Raw genomic sequence first — 21,127 nt, forward strand, 5'->3', positions numbered from 1 at the left:
CTGGGGTGGGAGGGTGAGAGAATTCACCAGAGCCAGAGGGGGGAGCAGAGCAGGCAGAGGGACCGAAGTACACTGCTGAGGGGAGCAGCGGGCGGCAGGAGAGGTCTGCGCGCCATGCGGGACCCTCCTCCGGTGGCCGGGGAGCAGCCGGGGATCGAACCGGCGCCGCAAAGGCTGCGGGCAGCTTCGCAACCCAGCGCTCAACCGCTGCGCCATCGGGGAGGCCCAATACATTTTTAAATTAGATTGTAGAAGACCTCTAATTTTTTTCTTATCAAAATTGTTTTGGTAATTCTAGGTCCTTTATATTTCTATATAAATTTTAAAATCTGTCAATTCTAAAAAAAAAAAACTTGCTAGAGGTTTGATTGGAATTACAGACACCATAGAATAAACTTAACAATACTGAATCTTCTAACCCATGGGCATGTTATATATGTTATATATGTTCATGAATTTAAATCATCTTTAATTTCTTACCGCAATATTTTATAGTTTTTAATGAGCAGATTGTAGGGGGCAGGAAGGGGCACAGGGCAGGATTTCTAATCCAACAGACTGGGTAAAGGAGGAGAGAGTCCTTGGAGTCCTCCGTGGCTTTTCAGACTTTTATTGGGATTTACCAGGTACACGGCAGGCAGAGGTGCTGGGGGTTCTGTCATCTATCCTGATGGCGGGACGGCAGAAAAGCCTGATACTTTTTACCTTACCCTACAAGATCTTGCACATTTATTTTATATATATCCCCAAATACTTCAATTTTTGATGCTATTATAAATGATAGTTGATTTTTAAAATCATGTTCTACTACATTTATAAAGATTTAATTTCATATGTTGACCACCTTGTGATCTTACTAGATTATTTTAGCACTAGTAGGTTTTCTGTAGCAGGATTTCCTACACAGTCATTGTAGGGTAAGGAAAAAGTATCAGGCTTTTCTGCCCCCCCGCCATCAGGATAGATGATGGATCCTTGCAGTCTTGAATGCATGCCTGATGGCGGGCACCTGGAGTAGGGTGTGGGCAGATGCAGATGGGATTCACCTGGGCTAAGACTGGGCTTTAAAGGGCGGCGTCATGGGGACGCCAGTAGAAGCCGAGGAGAAGCCGAAAGAGAAGCCGAGAGAGAAGCAGAGAAGCAGAAGCAGAGATCACTGGAGAGCCCAGATAGAGTGAGGATTTGCTGGGGGCTGGAAGGACTGCCAGCCTCCTGGCCCCCCAGCACCTTTGCCTGCTGTGTACCGGGTAAATCCCAATAAAAGACCTGCAAGAACCACTTAGGACTCCGACTCCTCCTTTACTCGGTCTGCTGGATATTAGAAAACCTGCACTGTGGTTTTCCTGCCCTTTACAAGGGGGTAAGAGGATTCACCAGAGACAGAGTGGGGAGCAGAACAGGCAGAATGACTGAAACACACTGCTGAGCGGGCGAGATAGGAGAGGTCTGTTTCACCACGTGGGTTGCTCCCTGGCTGGCTGGGGATTGAACTCGTGCTGCAGAGGCTGCGGATTGCTTCACAGTGCTGTGCTTAACCCCTTGCTCCACCAGGGAGGCCCCTATCCTGCCATTTCTATATAAAATTTCTTTACTCTCCATAAGAGTCCCTTTAGTGTTTCTTGCGAGGTCAATTTAGTGGTGATAAATTCTTTTAATTTCTGTGTGCTGTAAAGCTCTTTATACTGCCTCCATTTCTGAGTGGCAGTCTAGCAGGATATTATAATCCTGATTGCAAATTCCCTTCTTTCAGGACTTTAAGTACATTATGCCAGTCCCTTCTGGTTTCCACTGAGAAAATGCAGCTAGTGCTATTGGGGTTCCCTTACATGTAACTCTAGTCTTACTATTCTTTCCTTATCATTAGTTTTTAGCAGTTTAATTATAACATGGGTCCTTGAATGGTTACTGACTTTTAACTGAGTATATGCTCCTTTGAACTTTATCTGTGGGAATTCTTTCAGGCTTGTGTTGAAAACTTATAGCTTAGAGAGGAGCTCTGCTTCCTAGGACAATTTAAACATGAATTCTCAGCTGGAGGCTTTTTATACAGTGCATGTAAAAGGTTGAAAAGCCATGTGGCAGTTTCCTTGTGCTTATAAAATCCTGTGCTTATAAATTCCTCTTTAGTTAGTGTCAAGATCAACAGACAGGTGCATTTCTTGCATGAATTTCCTCATGGTGACTGCAGAGCAAGACTCAGGCCCATGAGGTTGTAGTGGGTGCATTTCTTTTTTCCTTTACTTTTTTTTACTAAAATACCATTACATTTTAACATTACATGTTTCAGGTGTGCATCATTATAATTCAACATCTGTATATACTGTATTAAATTTACCAGGTGGATACATTTCGAGCTCATTTGTGCACTGAGGGCTACATGTAGTCCTTTGGAAACTCAGTTTCATGGTGGTCTCCTATAGATCTTCTCACACTGAACAAGCTCCAGGCTTGTCTTTTGTCTCCTTATCCTTTCTCAAGTGTCTAAATGGAAGCTCCAGGGCCCTAGGTTCAACTGTACCAGGAGCCCAGGTACTTAGTCTTTTGCTACTTTTTTAGCCTCTGAGAGTTATTTTTTGTCACCTGATTAGTGCATTTAAAATATTGTAGATGGGGCCTCCCCCGTGGCGCAGCGGTTGAGCGCTGGGTTGCGAAGCTGCCCGCGGCCTCTGCGGCACCGGTTCAATCCCCGGCTGCTCCCTGGCCACCAGAGGAGGGTCCCACATGGCGCGCAGACCTCTCCTGCCGCCCGCTGCTCCCCTCAGCAGTGTACTTCGGTCCCTCTGCCTGCTCTGCTCCCCGCTCTGGCTCTGGTGAATTCTCTCACCCTCCCGCGCTTCTGACTGTGCCCAGTGCTTGTAAAAACAAACAAACAAACAAATAAATAAATAAAACATGCCTCTATTAAAAAAAAAAATTAAAAAATAAAATAAAATAAAATAAAATATTGTAGATGGCATTTTTAGTTTTTTTTTTTTGTGGGAATATTGTTCAAGATATCTAATGATTATAAGACATGGAAATCGAACTAATTTCTCCATTATTCATATACTGTCAACTCAAGAGAAAAACAGGGCAAGATAATCATGTCCCACTAAAATAACTTACCTGAGTGACATCTCTGAACTCTGTCCCTGTAGCAGGTTTAATTTTTGGACATGGCATCTACAGTCGGCAGCAGATCCCTCACCGTAAGCCTAACGGGGAAAAATGTATTAAATTTGAAAAAACGTTGACAGAATGCTGAGAAATAGCAATGCACCTCAGAGAGGCTAAAGTTATTCTTTGCAAGTCCCAAAGGTTCTTGAAATAGTATGAAGAAATCCTAAGTACTGTCTGCTGTTTCTAGAATGATTTACCAACAGTCTCAGGAACTAACAGTTTTGGTTATCTGGCTGCCCACTAACATCCTGAACTCAAAGCCAAACTCAACCCAAAACCCCATACAAAATTGTTAGTGAATATGAATAAGAAATTCAGAAAAGAAGTAATGCAAATTGTCAATAAACATGGGAAATGATACCTGCACCTAATAGCTCAGGGCATACAAAATAAAATGAGACTTTTCTTTTTACTTCAGAGTCATTCATTTGTTCAATAAATATTTACCAAGCAACTCTTATATGCCAGGCCCTAGACTAGGTAAGGACAATATAATATGAACGTGGACAAAAAGCAATGTCACTTTGGGGTTCACATTCTAGTGAGAGGAGACCAGATAACAAACATATAATATGGCCATAGACGGTGAGAAGTGCTACTGAGGAAAGCAAGGTAAGGCAAAAGGGTAGAGTGGGTACAGAGTAAAGGTTTTATTTTTTTATTTTTATTTTTAAAGATTTATGCATACAAGAGCTGGGGTACAGGCCAGAGATGCGGGAGGAGGCGGGTGAGAGGACTCACCAGAGACAGAGTGGGGAATAGAACTGGCAGACTGACCAAAATACACTGCAGCGGGCAAGGCAGAAGAGGTCTGTGCCATGTGGGTTGCTCCCTGGCCGAGCAGGGATTGAACTTGTGCTGCAGAGGCTGCGGATTTGCTTCACAGCGCGGTGCTTAACCCCTTGCACCACCAGGGAGGCCCCCAGAGTAGGTTTTATATTGGGTGTTCAAGGTCGTCAAGGAATAGGTCACTAAGGTACAGAAAACAGGAAGACATGAGGAGGCAAAGCATACAGATACTGGGAGAGAATATTCAGCAGAAGCAATGAAAGGAAAATGAGGACAAAATGCTTTAAACCTGGCATTCTGGAGGAACAGTAAGGAGGTTGCGTGCCTGGAGCTAAAGAATCTAGGAGGACGGTGGCAGGAGACAAAGTTTGAGAGCACTGGTCCTACTATATGTAGAGTCAACCTCATGGGCCTGAGTCTTGCTCTGCAGTCACCATGAGGAAATCCGTTCTAATCTTACATTTGAACTGCTGTTGTATAAGTGACATCTGATGCGGCAGTGGAGTGTGTAGGAGTGAAGAGATACACACACCTCAGGTGCCATGACCATGGTTCTGTGCTACCCCATCTGCACAGAGCTTTCTCGAAGGCCCAGGAGCACAGACCACCAGTGGACTTCCAATCTTAGGAGTTCAGTTAGACTCTGAGTGTTGCCGCGGACCAGCACAGCAGTAGACGATGAGGCCGTCTCAGGGTTGAGAGACTGCGCAGGGTGGTCAGGGATTCGGTTAAAGAAATGACAAACAGACACACTTCAAGAGTGAAAATCTGAGTGTAATTTTATTTGAGTTGGTGACCAGTATATATATGTTTTCTAAAAGCATAGGAATGGCGAACATCAGTGAAGAAATCAGCTTGCTTATAGGTTTAGCTTATCATTGCCAGGGCAGTGATTTACATCTGGACCCAGGCACATTCCTAAGTAGTTAGGCTATTAATTTTTCTTTTTGTTTTATATGATTACTTTTTGTTTTAACTACTCACTATTACTATTAATTAACACGGGTGAATTTTACTTTTCACAATGTAATATTTTTATCATTTAGATTAATACAAACAAGGCTAAGTATACAACGGAGAAATTATTAAGCTAGCAGTTCAATTAATACACAGAGTTTAGTAACGTTTCATTTGAATCAGCCTAGTTATTAGATTTCGTATGTTCTTTTTTAATCGGCAAACCAATGACCTTTTAAACAGAGAAAGAGAAAAGATTTTAGAGAGACAGTTGTATTAGAATAAAGTTTGTGGGTCTAGAGAAGGTGAGATAAGTTTCCGAGCGGACAGCATTCCTGTAGTGGCTTCTGGTGGTCGTTATCTTTCAACAGGCTTCCGTCTTATCTATGTCTTCAGGCGGTTTTTTGCTGTTCTCCTCCTGCGCGCTGGTTGCCCAGCCGGACCTAGGGATTCCTAGAGGTCACTGCAGGAGGAGGTGCAGCAAGTATATCTTCAGGGGGTTTTGCTGTTCTCCGCCTGCGCGCTGGTTGCCCAGCCGGACCTAGGGACCGTGGCGCAAGCCATTAGCCCTAAGGGTCACTGCAGGGGGAGGTGCAGCAGAGTGTAGACAGCAAGTGTGTGCAATCTACACCTAAGTGTGTGGGGGCACAGAGAGTCTGAGGCCAGACTTCCCACTAGAACTAGAACTTGCTTGAGATGCAGGACAAAGACAGGGTGTTCTAAAAAAACATGAACATATATACTAAATGCTTTCATTCCATATTTTTCCATGTACTAAATGCTTGCTGTATTTAAACTGGTGTTACACATATAAGGATAAACTGTAAAATTCATGCCAATAATTTAAAATGTTATTTTTGTTACTTAGTAAGACATTAAATAATAAGAGACGTCATGAAAAGACAGAGATCATGAAAGGAATGAATATTTTAGTGCCTTTAACAGTACTTTTCCCTGCTTTTGAATATTTTCACTTGCCCTGAGCCCCCAAACCTAACCCTGTCTGTAAGAGCATGGGTTTGCTCTCACCTGGAGGCGTGGGCAGGGAGTGACATAAGCCAGCACGTATTAGCAGTACCTGGGGCTGTGATGCTGAGAGCAGACTGTACGGCAGAGACAGATGGGCCAGCCTAGAGGCTAAGGCAAGAAGGAAGGCTGCCCAGACCACCACGCAACAGTGGTCAGTCTGGGTATAACAGTGAAGCTGACAAAAAATTTGCTGATGGGATGGAGGAAGAGTGTAAAAGAAAACGAGGAGGCAGGGATGACTTCAAGGTTTATACTCAAGCAAAGATAAAGGGACTTGAGACAGAGACAACCATGGGCGAGTAGGGGGGTGAAGGGAGGGCTGCTGTTTTGGACACAGGAGGTTTGGGAAAGCTGAGTGCTGAGAGAGCACATGAGTTCAAAGACAAGCCCAGGGTCTGAGAAAGACATTCCAGATGTCAGATGATATCATCTCAGCTCACTAAGGGAATGGTGTGCTAGAAAAGAGGTGAAAAAATGTTCCAGAGCACTGTGATGTTCGGAAGTTGAGGTGACAGGACAAAACTAACAGAGAAATGAAATACATCCAAGGGGATGGAAGTAAAACCGGGGTCAGGATGACTAGAAGTCCACATGAGACAATGTTTCAAGGAGGAGGAAGTGACAAACTCTGACAGATGTGGCCAAACTCAAGTCACTAGAGGACTGAGAATTACTCATTGATTGTAGCAATGTGGAGATGATTACTGACCTTGAAACAAGCAATTTTAGTGGATTCAAGGGCTGTGAAATCACATTTTGAAGGAAAGGAAGTGGAGAGGAATGGCAAAGTTTAAAAAGCGAGATAAGCTAGTGGCATCATGGGAGGGTGTGTGCTCACCTGTATGCAGAGACCACTGGCTAAATTAAGACACATGCTTTTCTCTTATTTGGGCACAGACTAGACTGTATTTCCTTGCAGATAGGTGTGGCCATGAGATTAAGTTTTTTCCAGTGGAAAATGGGGTACTTCCAGACCTGGCTACTCTTAAAAGTCTCCTAAAAGTCTCCTGGCTACTTTTCTGTGCTCCTGCCTCTTTCAGTAGCTGTGGGTAAGTAAGAGACAAGCCTTAGGGAATAACAGAACCTCAAGATGATGGGAGCCTCTGACTCCAAATGATCACACTAAAGACAGTGACCCTGCAGACCTCAATCCATCCCAGAACTGTTAAAAGAGCAAGAGAAACAACTGATAGGTCAAGCTGCCACAATTATGGTGTCTGTTTGTTACGGTAGCCTAGGTAACCACAAGTCACACACCACTGCACTGCACATGCATGGGGGTGCTGACAGGAAGGCAAAGCTCCTCAAGGAGAATTCAGAAACACATACCAACATGTAGAATAGGTAGCAACACTATGGAAAGTGTTTGTCTCGCTCATGAGCCTTCCTCACAATGACCCAATCTCAGGGTGGGCCTCAGTAGAGGCCCTGATCACCTGACCACCCCCACCCCCAGCCACCCTTATTGACTGGACCAGAGGTGGACAATAGCCAACTGGGCCAATCATCAGATCGCTTTACCCAGGCCTTTATGATTGGAACTCAGCTATTCCAGTTGGTTGGAAATGAGATTCTATGGTCTGGGAGGAGAGTGTGTTAGTATGGACTATCTGGGAAAAGGGAGGAAGGGAAGGGGAAGTCAGGGAGAGTGAGGAAGCTGTAGGGAGAAGCTGGGTGAGGGAAAAAAGGGAGGAAGAGATGCCTGCACTGTTGGCAGCTTTTCAGGGTCAGTTCTTCAAGAGGGCAGGTATGAATTGGATTCCTCAAGATAATTATTACATTGCCAGTACAATTTTTAATTTTGCTGAAGTCATTCTAAAGTGTGTTATTTTTCTGTGATTTGCAGGTAAAAGAACCTTAATCAAAATATATTCTCTAAAAAAGAAATTTAACTTCTAGGGCTATATCCTTAGGAAATAACTGGTCAAGTGAAGAAAAAAGTATTTATAAGAGTTGTTCTTGATGATTAAAATTAGAATCCACCCAAATGCCCATTAGTGTGAAATTGGTCATTTATTCATTCAATTTACTGAGCACTATGTGCCAGGCACTAAAGCTAAGTGCTGAGGGCAGTGTAACAGTTAAATAAGACAGGCAAAGCCTCTCATGGAACTTATAGCCTAGGGTGGACAATATGCTAGGGTGGACATACTGGGGCATACTGTCCTATCTGGATGATGAGAAGAGTGAGGGGTAGCCCCGATAATGGGCATAAAGACCTTAAGATCTGGATTATTTCAAGATCAGAAAGAAAGGTCCCTATAGTTGAAGGAGGAAAATGATGGGATGAGACTGGAGAGGTAGCATAAAGGGCCAGAGCAGGTGAGGGGCTTAATGAGGCAAAGAAAACAGGACAGTTTGTGGTATTAAAAGGATCAATGAGTAAAAGACCAGGCTAAGTAAGAGTACTCATAGCCCTGCATCCACCAAGAGCTGTCTGTCAACCTCCAGTGGGGTCTGATTCCTTGGTTATCTTCTTATAAGTTCCTGTACTTTCCTTTCATTGTGCTCAGTCCAATTTTACATTATGTGTGTGTTCTGTTTAATTCAGTATTACAGATTTTGGCTAAACCTATAAGATGAAAACAGGAAATAAAGGGAATCTGAGTCATAACAGAATAAGTGAAACTATCACCTATTTGTAGATGATATTCTTTTTTCTTTTTTTAAAGATTTATTTATTTATGCATATAAGAGCTGGGGTACAGGCCAGAGATGTGGGGGTGGGGGTGGGTGAGAGGATTCACCAGAGACACAGTGGGGAACAGAACAGGCAGACTGACTGAAATACACTGCTGAGGGGAGCAGCAGGCAAGTCAGGAGAGGTCTGCTGTGCCATGTGGGTAGCTCCCTGGCCAGTCAGGCCATTTTTCCGGACTCACCCGCAAAAATGACTGCTTCTCTCCACAAGCTTTGCATGTCCATTTCAGACTCTTTTTCACCTATAATGAAATTTCAGAAATATGGCTTAATTATTTAAAACAGGGAGAAATGGATCAGAAATTATTTTAAAAGATCAGTGCAAAAGAATAGAGTTTGGAAGCAAACCAACACATATGTATGAAAATTTAGTGCCATTTTAAAAACTGAAGCTTAACTGTCAATTAATTTTAGGTATACTATATGATGACTCAATATTTGTATGTATGAAGAAGGATGGTATTTTAAGAGTGAGGAAAGAATAGATACTTAGTGGTGCCTGGAAAAATGACTATCCATATAAAACAAAATCAGGTTTGAGTTCTACCTCACATCCTCAAAAATAAGTCCATAACAATTTCAATTTCTGATAAATCTGCCTAAATGGGCTCTCTCTTATTGTGATAATATACCCTATACCTAGCTGGTGCTGAAGGTGGAGAATCACTACTAGCATTCCCATGAAAAGCAAGACCAAGCCAAGGATCTCCACGGCTACCACTTTTTTCTGAACATACTAACTAGTGGAATTGGAAAAGGTATAAAGAGGTATGAAAACTGGAAAGGACAAAAAAGTAGTATTTATAGATTATGATTTTTTTAACCTGAGAACTTGAGAATCAACTGAAGAACTTACTAAAAGCAGTAAGATAACCTAATACAGTGGGTACAAAATATATCTTCGAAGTTATACAGATTTTATATAAGCAAATATCTATTTAGGAAGGTAATGGAAGAGTTCATTTATAATCTGGAAAATCTTAACAATGGGCACCATAGGTTCTTGAAGAATGGAGTGAAATAGCATACTTAACATCACAAATGTGTCTAGATTGATTAATAAAAATTAATATTATAATAACGGTCCACTAAGGTTATAAGGAAAGTACCCAAAAGGATTCTTAAGAGGATAAGCAGATGGGTATATCCCATGATTTAGCAGTTTCACTTCTCGGTATCTATCTTCAAATACCATGAAAATACTGTGTGTTTTCTGCAGGGACATAGGCACCTAAGACATGCACTGGAAAAAAAAAAGGTCTGGAAGGACACACAATAACTGGTAACTGGCCGCTTTTGGAGACTTGAAAGATAGTATGAGTAACAGTGTCTTTGCAATGGGACAGTCCTGTCTCTGCAGCTTAGAAGATGGAGAGATCACTTGATTTCTCTGGATTCCAGTAGTCTCATCCTTGCAAAATGAGAATATCTAGTTCAGAAGTTATTGAAATTGAATGTGTGAAATTGCCTGATTGCTTGCAATTAATGGTTAACTCTAGCTCCTTCGGCTTCAAATTACTTCGTAGAGTTGAAAATGACAAGGGCATGAACTATATTATCCATGTGTAACAGTTTAAAACCGGCAATGATTCCCATTTATTCTCTACTCCTAGAACAGAGTCCAAAAAATGTGGTAAATAAAAAGTTTCTGCGCCCCTAAAATTGCCCCTACAAACTCTCAGCAGGCCGCGTATACACAGCCTTTTACGGATTTTCAAACAGATATCTTAAAGATATTTGATGCTATCCTTTTCCTGGCACAAGAGAATAGCAGACAAAGATGAGGACACTATCAGAAGTCCACAGCTGTGTTAGGTGACATTAAGCAGGGAGATGGAATTGTTAGGGGGAAAAGGATGTCCCAAAGCTAATTCCATATAGGCTTTGTGGACTCCACCCCCACCCTAGGTCAAAGCCAAAGATACTGGGAACTCCAAATCCCATCACCACCAAAGGGAAGGTGGCTGGGACCTGAGGGTGGGGTTAAGCAGCCAGGTGGATATAAAAGGCAGACAGGTGGGCTTTGGAGGATCCCCCATTTTTGGCTCTCCGCCAGCTCGCAGTCCGGCCAGCTCTGAGAGTGACTTTGGGTTTCCAGGTCGTCGGATCGGGTAGGACGCATTAAAGACTTTATTTCCCTATTTTCTCCCTGAGTTGTACATTTTCCTTATTTCCTTTTCTCTTGTAAATAAACCTTTTATTAACCTTTTGTGTGTGTCTGTAGTAGAGTATTCATAAGTCCCTTTAAAGCGCGCGGGTGAGGACCCACAGCCAGGAACCCGTTTAATATCGGGGCTGCTCTATAACAGAATGAGATCTAGAAGAGAATAGGTTAAGTGTCATCCCCCGTGTTTTGCTTTGAAAGCTAGGTTAGCAATGTTCCAGAAACACCAAGTATTCTGTTCACGCTTCTGGGGAGAGTGGGTGGAGTCCGTCACCAAGCGGATAGAACCATGGAGTGGTATCAGGCAGCGCCGTGTTGCGTTTTTGTTTGTTTGTTTATTTATACATACACACATACATACATACATACAAGAACCGGGGTACAGGCCAGATGCGCGGGAGGATGAAAGAATTCACCAGAGCCAGAGCGGGGAACAGAACAGGCAGACCGACGAAATACACTGCTGAGGGGAGCAGCGGGCACAGCAGGAGAGGTCTGCGCGCCATGTGGGTTGCTCCCTGACCGGCCGGGGATCGAACTCGTGCTGCAGAGGCTGCGGATAGCTTTAAGGTGCGGTGCTTACCCCCTTGCGCCGGCAGGGAGGCCCGCGTCTTAGTTTTAAAAGCTGTCTTCTCCCGTGCATCTCAACTGAGAAATTGCTGCTCTGGGCGCTCGCCTCGCGAACGAGAGGCTGTCTCAGCCCGGTTCCCCAACTGCAAGCCAGAACTTACGCGGTCGCCTTCGCGGATGCCATGACCGGATTTCTACGACCCCAGCAGCGATCAGGCCAAAACGACGCTGTCTATACCGAGATCAACAGCACCCGCCTCTAAGCACAGATACCGCCTCGCGTCCGCTCAAACGCGGGGGGCGGGGCCCACCCCTGGGGGCGCACCCCGCGAGACCAGGTCCCCTCACACCCCTGCCCCGCGCCCGCCGCGCCCCGCCCCGGCGCCGGGCGGAGAGGAGGGGAGGCCGGCGCTCGCCCGACCTGGTGCACTTGGAAGAGGCGGCAGTAGCAGCACCGCAGCACCCGAGCCTGCTGAGGAGGCGCCATCGCGGCCTCCGCCGTCACGGAGCGTGCGCGTGACCCCGCGCTCGGAGCCGCCCGCGCGCCCCCAGCCTCCCCCTGGCCGGAAGCGCCCGAGTGCGCGTGCGCGCGCGCCCTGGCCCCGCCCCGCCCCGCCCCGCCCCGCCCCGTGGCCGCTCTGGCCGCGGGAGCCGCCGCGGCTGTCGGGGCGGAGGCAGCCGAGGCGCCGCCCTGGCCCTCTCTGCGCTGTGGCGTTGGTTGGGGTTGGTTTGCGTCAGCCGAGTCAGTGACGCTCGCCTGTTCCCTTCCTCTAAGCCAGGTTTCTCTTGGGCATGGGGGGGAGAGGGAAGCTGCGAAGCCCGCTTCCACACGCCGCGCAGGTCCGCGCCGTTCCCTCTGCTGCTCGCCGCGGGAGGAGGCGGCTCCGCCAGGGCCCCTCCTCGACACCCCTGGCTGGAAGGCAGCGCGGCGGGGCCCAGGGGTCAGCTGACCTTTGCTCCCGAGCGTCGGGGAAAACAGGCCTGGAGTTGAAAGCAGAAAAGGAAAACCAGGCCTCTGGCAGCACCCTAGAAAAAACCCCACTACGACCCCTCTTTGGAAGATGGAAGAGCAAGTCCCTCTCTCCGCGGACAAGTATCGCAACTCTCTGCCCCATCCGCGCGGGACCAAAACTCCAGGCCGCCATGCCAGTGCCTGAGAGCATAAGCATCTTTTTAAAAGAAAATTCCAGGGCCTTCCTGGTGGCCAAGGGGTGAAGACACAACCTATGAAGCTATCCGCAGCCTCTGCAGCACGAGTTCGATCCCCAGCCGGCCAGGGAGCAACCCACATGGCGCAGCAGACCTCTCCTGACTTCTGCTGCTCCCCTCAGCAGTGTTTTTCAGTCCGCCTGCCTGTTCTGCTCCCCACTCTGTCTCTGGTGAATCCTCTCACCTCCCACACCTCTGGCATGTACCCCAGTTCTTGTATGCATAAATAAATAAATCTTTAAAAAAATAGACTAATAGGAAGCATCCAGATTTATTATTCATGCACTAGTATTTGTGAAGTCTAACATGGAAAATGGGAATGAATTTCCTGACTTGCTTGCATGGAACATCATGCACCTCTGTTGCAAAGACTTTGAAGTGAAGGGCCGCCCTGGTGGCGCAGGGGTTAAGACGCAACCTATGAAGCAATCGGCAGTCACTGCAGCCAGCAAGGGAGAAACCCGCATGGCAGGACAGACCTCTTCTGTCTCGGTGCCCGCTGCTCCCCTCAGCAGTGTACTTCGGTCCGTCTGCCTGTTCTGCTCCCCACTCTGTCTCTGGTGAATCCTCTCACCCCCGCATCTCTGGCCTGTACCCCAATTCTTGTATAAAAATAAATCTTTAAAAAAAAAAGTTTGAAGTGAAAATGCAGACGTGTATTTTGGGGAGGCAAAGTCACAGAAAATCCTTATTTTCAAAGATGTAAAACGGGGCATTATTTATTTTGAGGTGCGAGGGGTTAAGGTTTTGATGATTTAGAATTTGTTATATTTTACTTTTAAAATTTTGTACAAGTATATGTTAGAAAAAAGCATTCATTTTAAAAGTTGGGTTCAAGAGATCGAATATAGTCATGCCCCAGGTGACATTTTGGTCAAGACGGACAGCATGTCCAAAGGTGGCCACATTGTCTAGTGTAGGGTTTTATGCTGGCAACAATCTCAAATACATCTTGTGTTTACCAGGTGTTTCAATAGCATTGCTTCATCTCTTGTTTGTTCATCATTGTTCCTACATGAACAAAATCCACTGTCAATGTGGGCACTAAGAGACCACTCCAAATGATTGACCTGGAAACGAAATTAAAAGTGATTAAGGACTATGAAAGTGGAAAATCAGTGCTGGTTATTGCTCACCAGTCAGGCATGTCCCATTCCACCATTGCTATGATCTTGAACAAGAATAAAGTGATGCAGGTTGTTATGGGATCTGCTTCATTGAAATTCAAGAAGGGCCTATTTAAGGTATGGAGAAACTTCTAATGACCTGGATTGAAGACTAGACACAGAAGCGTATCCCTCTCAGCACCATGACAGTCACAACCAAAGTTAAAAGTTTGGGCCTCCCTGGTGGTGCAAGGGGTTAAGGATGCAGCACTATGAAGTAATGATTTATAAGTATGTACATGTCAAAACTCATCAGAGTATATACTTTATATAATTAGCTATTCACAAAAAGGATAATATTTAAAAACAGGGCCTCCCTAGTGGCACAAGGGATTAAGACACAACCTATGAAGCTGTCTGCAGCCTCTGCAGCACGAGTTCGTTCCTCCGGCCAGCCAAGGAGCTACCCACATGGTGCAGCAGACCTCTCCTGACTCGCTCCGCTGCTCCCCTCAGCATCCCTTCAGCAGTCTATTTCAGTCCATCTGCCTGTTCTGTTCCCCCCACTCTGTCTCTGGTGAATCCTCACTCCCCACACCTCTGGCCTGTACCCCAGTTCTTGTATGCATAAATAAATACATCTTTAAAAAAAAAGCTAAGAGTATGTAATGTTGAAAGAAAAGGCTGGACCCGACTACGATGTTGAATTTACTGCTAGCTTTGGGTGGTTTAAGCGATTCAAGAACCGTTATTCCTTACATAAAGTGAAAGGGAGTACTCACGTGAGGCTGCAAGTGCTGATGTAAAGGCAGCTGAAAAATTTTTAGAAACTCTAGATAAGCTGAATGTGGAGGAAAATTACTTGCCAGAGTAAATCTTTAATATGGATGAACCCTATTTATTCTGGAAATGGATGCCAGAAAAGAATTTCCTCCATAAAGAGGCCATGACACCACCAGGATTTTAAGGACAGGGTTAACAGTCTTGCTTGGGGGCAATGTTGCAGGTTACAAATTAAAGCCCTTCGTGATCTCACAGGAGAACCCCAAGGCCTTCAAGCATATTAGTGAGCACACACTGCCCGTGTACTACAGGAGCAATGAGAAGTCATGGATGACCCAGCTCCTCTTCCAAGATGCCCTCCTGAATTGCTATGCCAGTGAAATGGAGTAGTACTGTTTGGAGAATAATACATCTTTTACAATTTTGCTTATTGTTGATAATGCTCCCGGACATCCACCTTTTATTGGTGATCTTCATCCCAATATCCAAGTGATATTTGGCCCCCAAATACAACCTCTTTGATCCAACCAATGGGTCAGGCAGTTATAGCAACATTTAAGGCCTTCTACCTGAGGAGGACCTTTGCCCAGGCTATTGCTATAACCGAGGAAGGTACTGAGAAAACACTGATGCAATTCTGGAAGGATTACAACATCTGTGATTGCATTAAGAACCTTGCCTAGACTTGGGGAGATGTCACCAAGGAGTGTATGAATGGTATCTGGAAGAAGACACTCAAGAGGTTTGTCCATGAATTCAAAGGATTTGCCAAGGATGAGCTTGTGAAAATCAACAAAACTGTGGTTGAAGATGGCCAGTAACTTTAACCTGACTGTGGGCAAGGATGATACTGAGGAGCTCCTAGATGCAATTCCCGATGAATTGACTAATATGAGGAGTTACTGGAACTAGAACAGGAATGCATAGCTGAAGAAGAGGCAAGAAAAAGGAAACTGCAGGAGCTGCACAAGAACCCCAACGAAAATTCACAGTGAGAGGTTTAGCAGAAGCTTTTGCAGACCTCAACAAGCCCCTTAAAAAGTTCGAAAGTATAGACCCCCACAGAAGGTTTTCATTAATAGAGAGGAATGTTCATGGTGCTTTATCTGCTTATAAGCAAATCTGTGATGAGAAAAAGAAATAAACCAAGCAAAATACTGTGAACCTACTTCTGAAAAGAGCAACACCTCTTCAAGAAGAGCTTCAGGCAGGCCCTTCAGCATTCATTCCAGAAGGCAATGTCATCCTAGGAGATGATGGTTCTATGCAACGCCTATGTCCCTGAGGAGCCTTCCAGGGAGGGAAGACAGTGCTCGCAATGGCCTTGACCCGTGCAGTCATGCTAGAGTACGTGCTTGTGTCTTAGTTTTTAACAAAAGGTTTAAAAAGAAATTAAAAATAGGAAAATTGAAAGCAGTAAGGCTATAAAGTATTTTTGTACAGCTGTGCAGTGTTTGTTTTTAACAAAGTGTTGTAAGTCAAAAAGTGTTTAAAAATTAAGTTTTTGAAGTAAAAAAGCTACAGTTGGCTGAAGAGTATTATTGAAGAAACATACTTTTAAAATAAATTTAGTAGCCTAAGTGCAATAGTGTTTCTAAAGTCTACAGTAGTGCAGTCATGTCCCAGCTTTCACAGTTACTCACCACTCACTGACTCACCCACAGCAACCCCCAGTCTTTCCAGCTCCACTCTCTGTAAGTGCCCTAAACGGGTGTACCACTTTTTATGCTTTATACCACATTTGCACTGTACCTCCTGTATGCGTAGAGAGGTTTAGATACACAAATACTACCGTGTTTCAGTTGCCTGCAGTATTCAGTACAGCAACATGTGGGAGAGGTTTGCAGCCTAGGAAGGAAAGGCTGCACTATACAGCAGAGGCGTGCAGCTGGCCATGCTTTCTAGGCTTGTGTAATCACATTCGGTGACATTTGCCCCATGAAACTACCCAACCGACAGGCCCTTGTTGTTGAGTGACATGTGACTGTACAGATAGGCAGTCACCAGACGGTATGTCATCATCTCATCAGCAACCAGCCTCTCAAGCTAAGCCATCTCTGTGGCAGTGAGGGCTTTGGTCAGATGACTGCCAGTTGCTCTATTTTGTGCCTCCCCTCATCATCTTAGGCCAACCAGAGAAAGAAAATAGTCTCTTCTAATTTGGGTGATCTTTATTTCCACACACTTGAGTTACTGTGGCTGAGAGTATAGGGCGTCTGCAGAGGATGTTTATGCTTAATGAGAAAGAATGAAATTTTCATGTTATGGTGTGAGTTCTACTTTGAAAAAAGATAAACACAGAAAAAAAGAAGACATCACAATACTGAGTAGTGGTCTTAAGTACAAGGAAAAATTGTTTTCTGACTTTTCGATCATTTCTTCCTTTCTGCAATAAACATATGTAATCCTTTAAAAATTCATGTGCACATTTTTCTTGTAAATTATTAGAATGACTTGATGAATACTTTGGGACAACGTAGCAATTGGTAGGCAGTTTTAAAATACAGTTATGTTTACTTACATAACAAATATATTTAAAATGTTATCCATGTATTGTTTAATTTTACTGTTCTTGCTGTCAGACATTTTAGTATTATGCCAGGTTGAATGAAAAAGATGAAAATACTACATTTTTTTAATCACATGAAAGGGCTAGATTCCTTTTATACTCATCTATTTAATTTCTTTCGTAAATTCTCAAATTTATACTTATATATGGTATATAAAACTTGTATCAAATTCTAAGTTATTTAAACTTCCTAATTAATCACAATCAATTTAAGACTTTAAACTGCCAAAGGAGTGGGATTCTTAGGTATAGCTTTATTTAATTTCAATGTGGCCAAGAACATAGTCTTTCTGGTAAGAATCCTTGGAAATTACTTTATGGCAAAACATGTGTTCAGTTTGTATAAATACTAGGAAAGAGATTATGTTGATTAATGACTTTGTTGTTGCTAAGAAAGTACTTCAGTTTCCCTGCTGTTGTTTTGATGCATTCTTTGAGATGGTGACCCAACTGTTGTGAATAACATAAAACCATAGAGGTTGTTATCTTAAAAATCAGCCATAAAATCTATACAGGCAGAAGGCAGTCTACAGGTTGCCTGGGCTGGGGGTGGAAATAAGGATTGAGCACCTGTAGGCAGGAGGGGTCTTGCTGGGGCAACAGAAATACTCTAAAATTCAACTGCAGTGATGGTTGCGCAACTGTCAATTTACTAGAAATAGTACTAGAACTTAAAACAAGAAAATTTTATGGCATGCAAATTATGCCTTAATAAAGACCTTACATTAAAAACAAATAGATTTGTCTTTTAGTTAAAAGGCAGGAGCAGCCCTGTGTGGGGAGCAGACACTGGATACCAACTAGTGACTCCTGCTGCAAGGCCACTGCCTATGGCCCTACAGTCTGCCCCCTGATCTCCCATGCTGGCTGTGGCCCAGGCCCGAGCACACACTTGCTGTGCCCAGAACCACGCCGCTTAGACCTATGGAGCAGGCTGGGGCTTCCCCTGCCAGCACAGGTCAGCACAGGCCCTGCCTGCCTGCATCAGCACTTCCCTTGTGACTGTCCTCCCTGGTGGCCTTGAACACCCCCCACGAGGGACTGAGAGTCTGGAACCTCAAGCACACAACCTGGGCCCTATACCTGACTGGGGAGAAGCCACGGGCCTCAGGCTATGGAAGGTCACATTAAGGTTGTACACAGTAGCTTTAGTTCCTTCAGGGATTTATTAAGGCATTGAGCACAGTGTCATTTTTAGCCAACTGAACTGAATACAAGGAAATCTATCAGGACCTGAGGGATTTACCTTTAAGGTTAATGGTGAGGAGGAGAAGCTGAAAGAAGATTTTGAGTAATACCTGCATGGCTCCCGCCTGTGTCCCTTAGCTGGGAGCGCCAGCCTAGGAGTTCCTGGAGATACCTTAAAGGTCCCAACACCGGTGCCCAACAGGCTCGTAACCCTCCCACCTGGTGCCAGTGGCAGAAGGGGCTCCCCGGAGCACTACCTGGCTCCTCCACACTGGTGGGTGGAGAACAGGGTTTGGCTTGGCCACACGTGAGGCACAGAGGCAGTGGGCAAGCAGGGGGCAGAGCCAAGAGAGCCTTGGACACCATGCAAGGGCCGGTACATGAAGGACGAGGGAGACTCTGCCTGGGCCCTACCTGCAACTGCTCAAACTTTCTTCCACTTAACAGCTCATTGTTTCTGGGGACACTGGGAGAAAAGAGACAGGAAGGAAGGGTGGGAGCGAGGAGAGAGAAGCGAGTCCCCATTCAGTGGAGGCATCAGCCTGAAAGCCCTGACTGCTCGTGGTCACTGGAGGCGCTGAACTGCCTCTCCACCTTCTTTTGGTCCTTGATCTTGAGTCCAATGTCCACCTTCTTCTCAAAGAAGTTCACCAGCACGGACTCCGTTAGGATGGAGGCCAGGATCTGCTCAAAGGAGATGCACCAGTCTGTGTCCACGGTGCCCCCACAGCGAGCAGTGGCCTCAGGACTGCGAGCCTCCCCACCCACCAGCACTGTGTCATCTGCCAGGTCCTCGCACTGCAGAGAGCCTGTGCTGACCACCGAGTAGGAGGACATGGACATGTCATCTTTGGTTTCGTCGTCAGACAGAAGCTGGGAGGGGGATCCCTGCCCCTCGCCGCTGCCCCCTTCACCCACCACCTGGCTTTCCTGTGGTGTCTTCCCAAGGTAGGTATCACCCCCAGCTTTGGCCTGGGGATCCCCTGCGGCTGATGGCTGAAGCTCCAGGGCTGGGTCATAAGCGGGGTTGGGGGTTGGCGCTTCATCCTCCTCAGGGGCACCATTCCTGGGCTTCCTGCCTGGCCGTACCGAAAACCTCTTCCCCACCTCGCCGATGCGGAGCAACAGGCTGGCCACCGTGGCAATGGCGTGGTACAGCTCCTGCTCCATGGGGTCTTCACTGAACATGTTGTACAGTGTCTTGCACAGCTCAATGAACTGCTCCTGGGGGTTAAGTCAGACAAAAGGCAGAGCAATGGTGAACGGCGGGTCAGCTTGCCCTGGGGTCAGCTGGGTGTTCTAAGTGGGGGGTGGCGGGGAGGGTTTGTTAGTTGTCTCCACACACCTCTATCTTGCCCTGTCCATTTCACAGACTGGGACACAGGCTCAGCGAGGGAAACTGGACTGGCACAGCCTTCAAAAGACTATGTTTCAGCACAGAAACTATCTGGAGTTTCTCCTTGCCTCCATGTCCAATCTTTAGCAGAGATGAGCTCATTTCAATCATTACTTTCCAAATCCAGTGACCACAAGGACTTCTTCACTGCTTTGTAAACACCCCAGACTTTCTATCTTTAATAAGAGGTGACTTCAACTCTGTCCCTTATGAGACTCTTCAGAAGATGGTGACAGAGAAGCACAGCCTGGTCAGCCGAAGGGGTATGGAGGTCAGGTTCCAGGCTCTGAAGCCATACTTTCAGACCTCTTGGTCTGAGAGCTGGATACAGCCTCACTCCATGGGGCACCCCAAGCATAGGCATGTGGGTGAGAAAGCACCCAGACTGCAGGCTGCCCTCTGGGCAGAGCAGGGCCTTGCTTAGGCTGCAGTTGGAGAGCTGCCTCTGGTTATACACCTGCGCTCTGAATATAGGGCCTTGGTTTTGAGGTCCTGAGCAGGACACCAAGTTCCCCATCCAGAGACCAGCAAATGAAGAGTCAGCCATGAGGACAGGTGGGTCTGTATGTGCCCAGTGCCTGTGCTGGGTCTGGAGGTGGAGCAGGAAGGGGTCTTGTGAAAGGTGGTACATGTCTCTGCCCGAGGGAGTCTAACTTTCCCCTGTGCTTTCTGGTTCACAGATACTGATTAAATGAAAGCAAACCATCTCCATGAAACAGTGCCCTAGACAAGGCCCTAAAGCAACTGGCTGGCTGTCTTTCTGGAATCATCTATGACAGCCTTCTGACCAGCGGCTCCAGAGGTTGGCACAATTTTCACCCTCCATGGTTGCTGGGCATGCAGGTGGTGAAGTGCCCAGCGGGAGGGCCCTGTCTTGGTCAGAATTCTCCAGAAATATCTGTTGTAGACTATAATTGGGCTTACCTGGTTCATCTTGGGAAGATCCTTGATTGTCTCCTTCTGAACCTCTTTCTCCTTGGCCCACATTCGAAGGTAGTGTCGATAGTCAGGGGGGCTGGTCCCCTTTTCCTCTATGAGTTGGGAGAAAAAGATTAATCTCCATCTGCCGAATGAGAGAAAGAGGGCTGGGGGCTGGCAGCAGGAGTGAGTGGATGTGGGTGTTGTCTGGGGTGGAGCTACGGAGGTCCTCTTACAAGACACCCACTATTTGGGGAGGTGGTGATGGAAAGAATGCCCATGGCTCTCCCACGCTGTGCTGATGTAGGTGTGACCTATGCTGACGAAGATGGCCCCGACCTGTATTCCCTGAGACACTGGAACCACATGGAAGCTGGAGAGGATGGCATGAGGAGGAAAGGCTGGCTGGACCACTGAGAGGGGCCCTGGCAGAAAGCAGGTCCCATGAGGGAGGTGGTGAGTGCCAGGGGTGTTCACAGCTACAAGAGACTAAGGCCTGGGGCTGTCGAGAGCTCGACTCCCTTCACAGTAACACCTTTCCCACAGGGACAGCCACAGAGTCAGACACGATGGGCGCACAGACCCCACTG

General features: G+C 46.0%; 2 protein-coding genes across 7 annotated transcripts in view; both read right to left on the minus strand.

Moving 5' to 3' along the window:
- The window catches only part of MRNIP (MRN complex interacting protein), a 19,356-nt gene extending 7,477 nt beyond the window's left edge, over positions 1-11,879 (minus strand). For 3 of the 5 annotated variants that reach the window (XM_037501296.2, XM_037501294.2, XM_037501298.2), the window contains exons 1-3: positions 11,790-11,879; positions 8,817-8,876; positions 3,106-3,194 (exon numbers count right to left, since the gene is read on the minus strand). In XM_037501296.2, the coding sequence (XP_037357193.1) occupies positions 3,106-3,194; positions 8,817-8,876; positions 11,790-11,855 (215 nt within the window). In that variant the 5' untranslated portion in view covers positions 11,856-11,879. Of the gene's footprint in view, positions 1-3,105; positions 3,195-6,772; positions 7,173-8,816; positions 8,877-11,381; positions 11,668-11,789 lie in introns of those variants that run through there. The other 2 variants (XM_037501295.2, XM_037501297.2) reach the window with 2 other exon arrangements.
- A 4,668-nt stretch (positions 11,880-16,547) lies between these two features.
- The window catches only part of TBC1D9B (TBC1 domain family member 9B), a 47,954-nt gene continuing 43,374 nt past the window's right edge, over positions 16,548-21,127 (minus strand). For both annotated transcript variants that reach the window (XM_037501214.2, XM_037501213.2), the window contains 2 exons: positions 20,544-20,650; positions 16,548-19,447 (listed from right to left, as the gene is read on the minus strand). In XM_037501214.2, coding sequence (XP_037357111.1) covers positions 18,761-19,447; positions 20,544-20,650 — 794 coding nt within the window. In that variant the 3' untranslated portion in view covers positions 16,548-18,760. The remainder of the gene's footprint in view (positions 19,448-20,543; positions 20,651-21,127) is intronic.

Source organism: Talpa occidentalis, unplaced genomic scaffold (assembly GCF_014898055.3).
Source record: "Talpa occidentalis isolate TD23 unplaced genomic scaffold, MPIMG_talOcc4v2.1 talOcc4.9, whole genome shotgun sequence".
Lineage (NCBI taxonomy): Eukaryota > Metazoa > Chordata > Mammalia > Eulipotyphla > Talpidae > Talpa > Talpa occidentalis.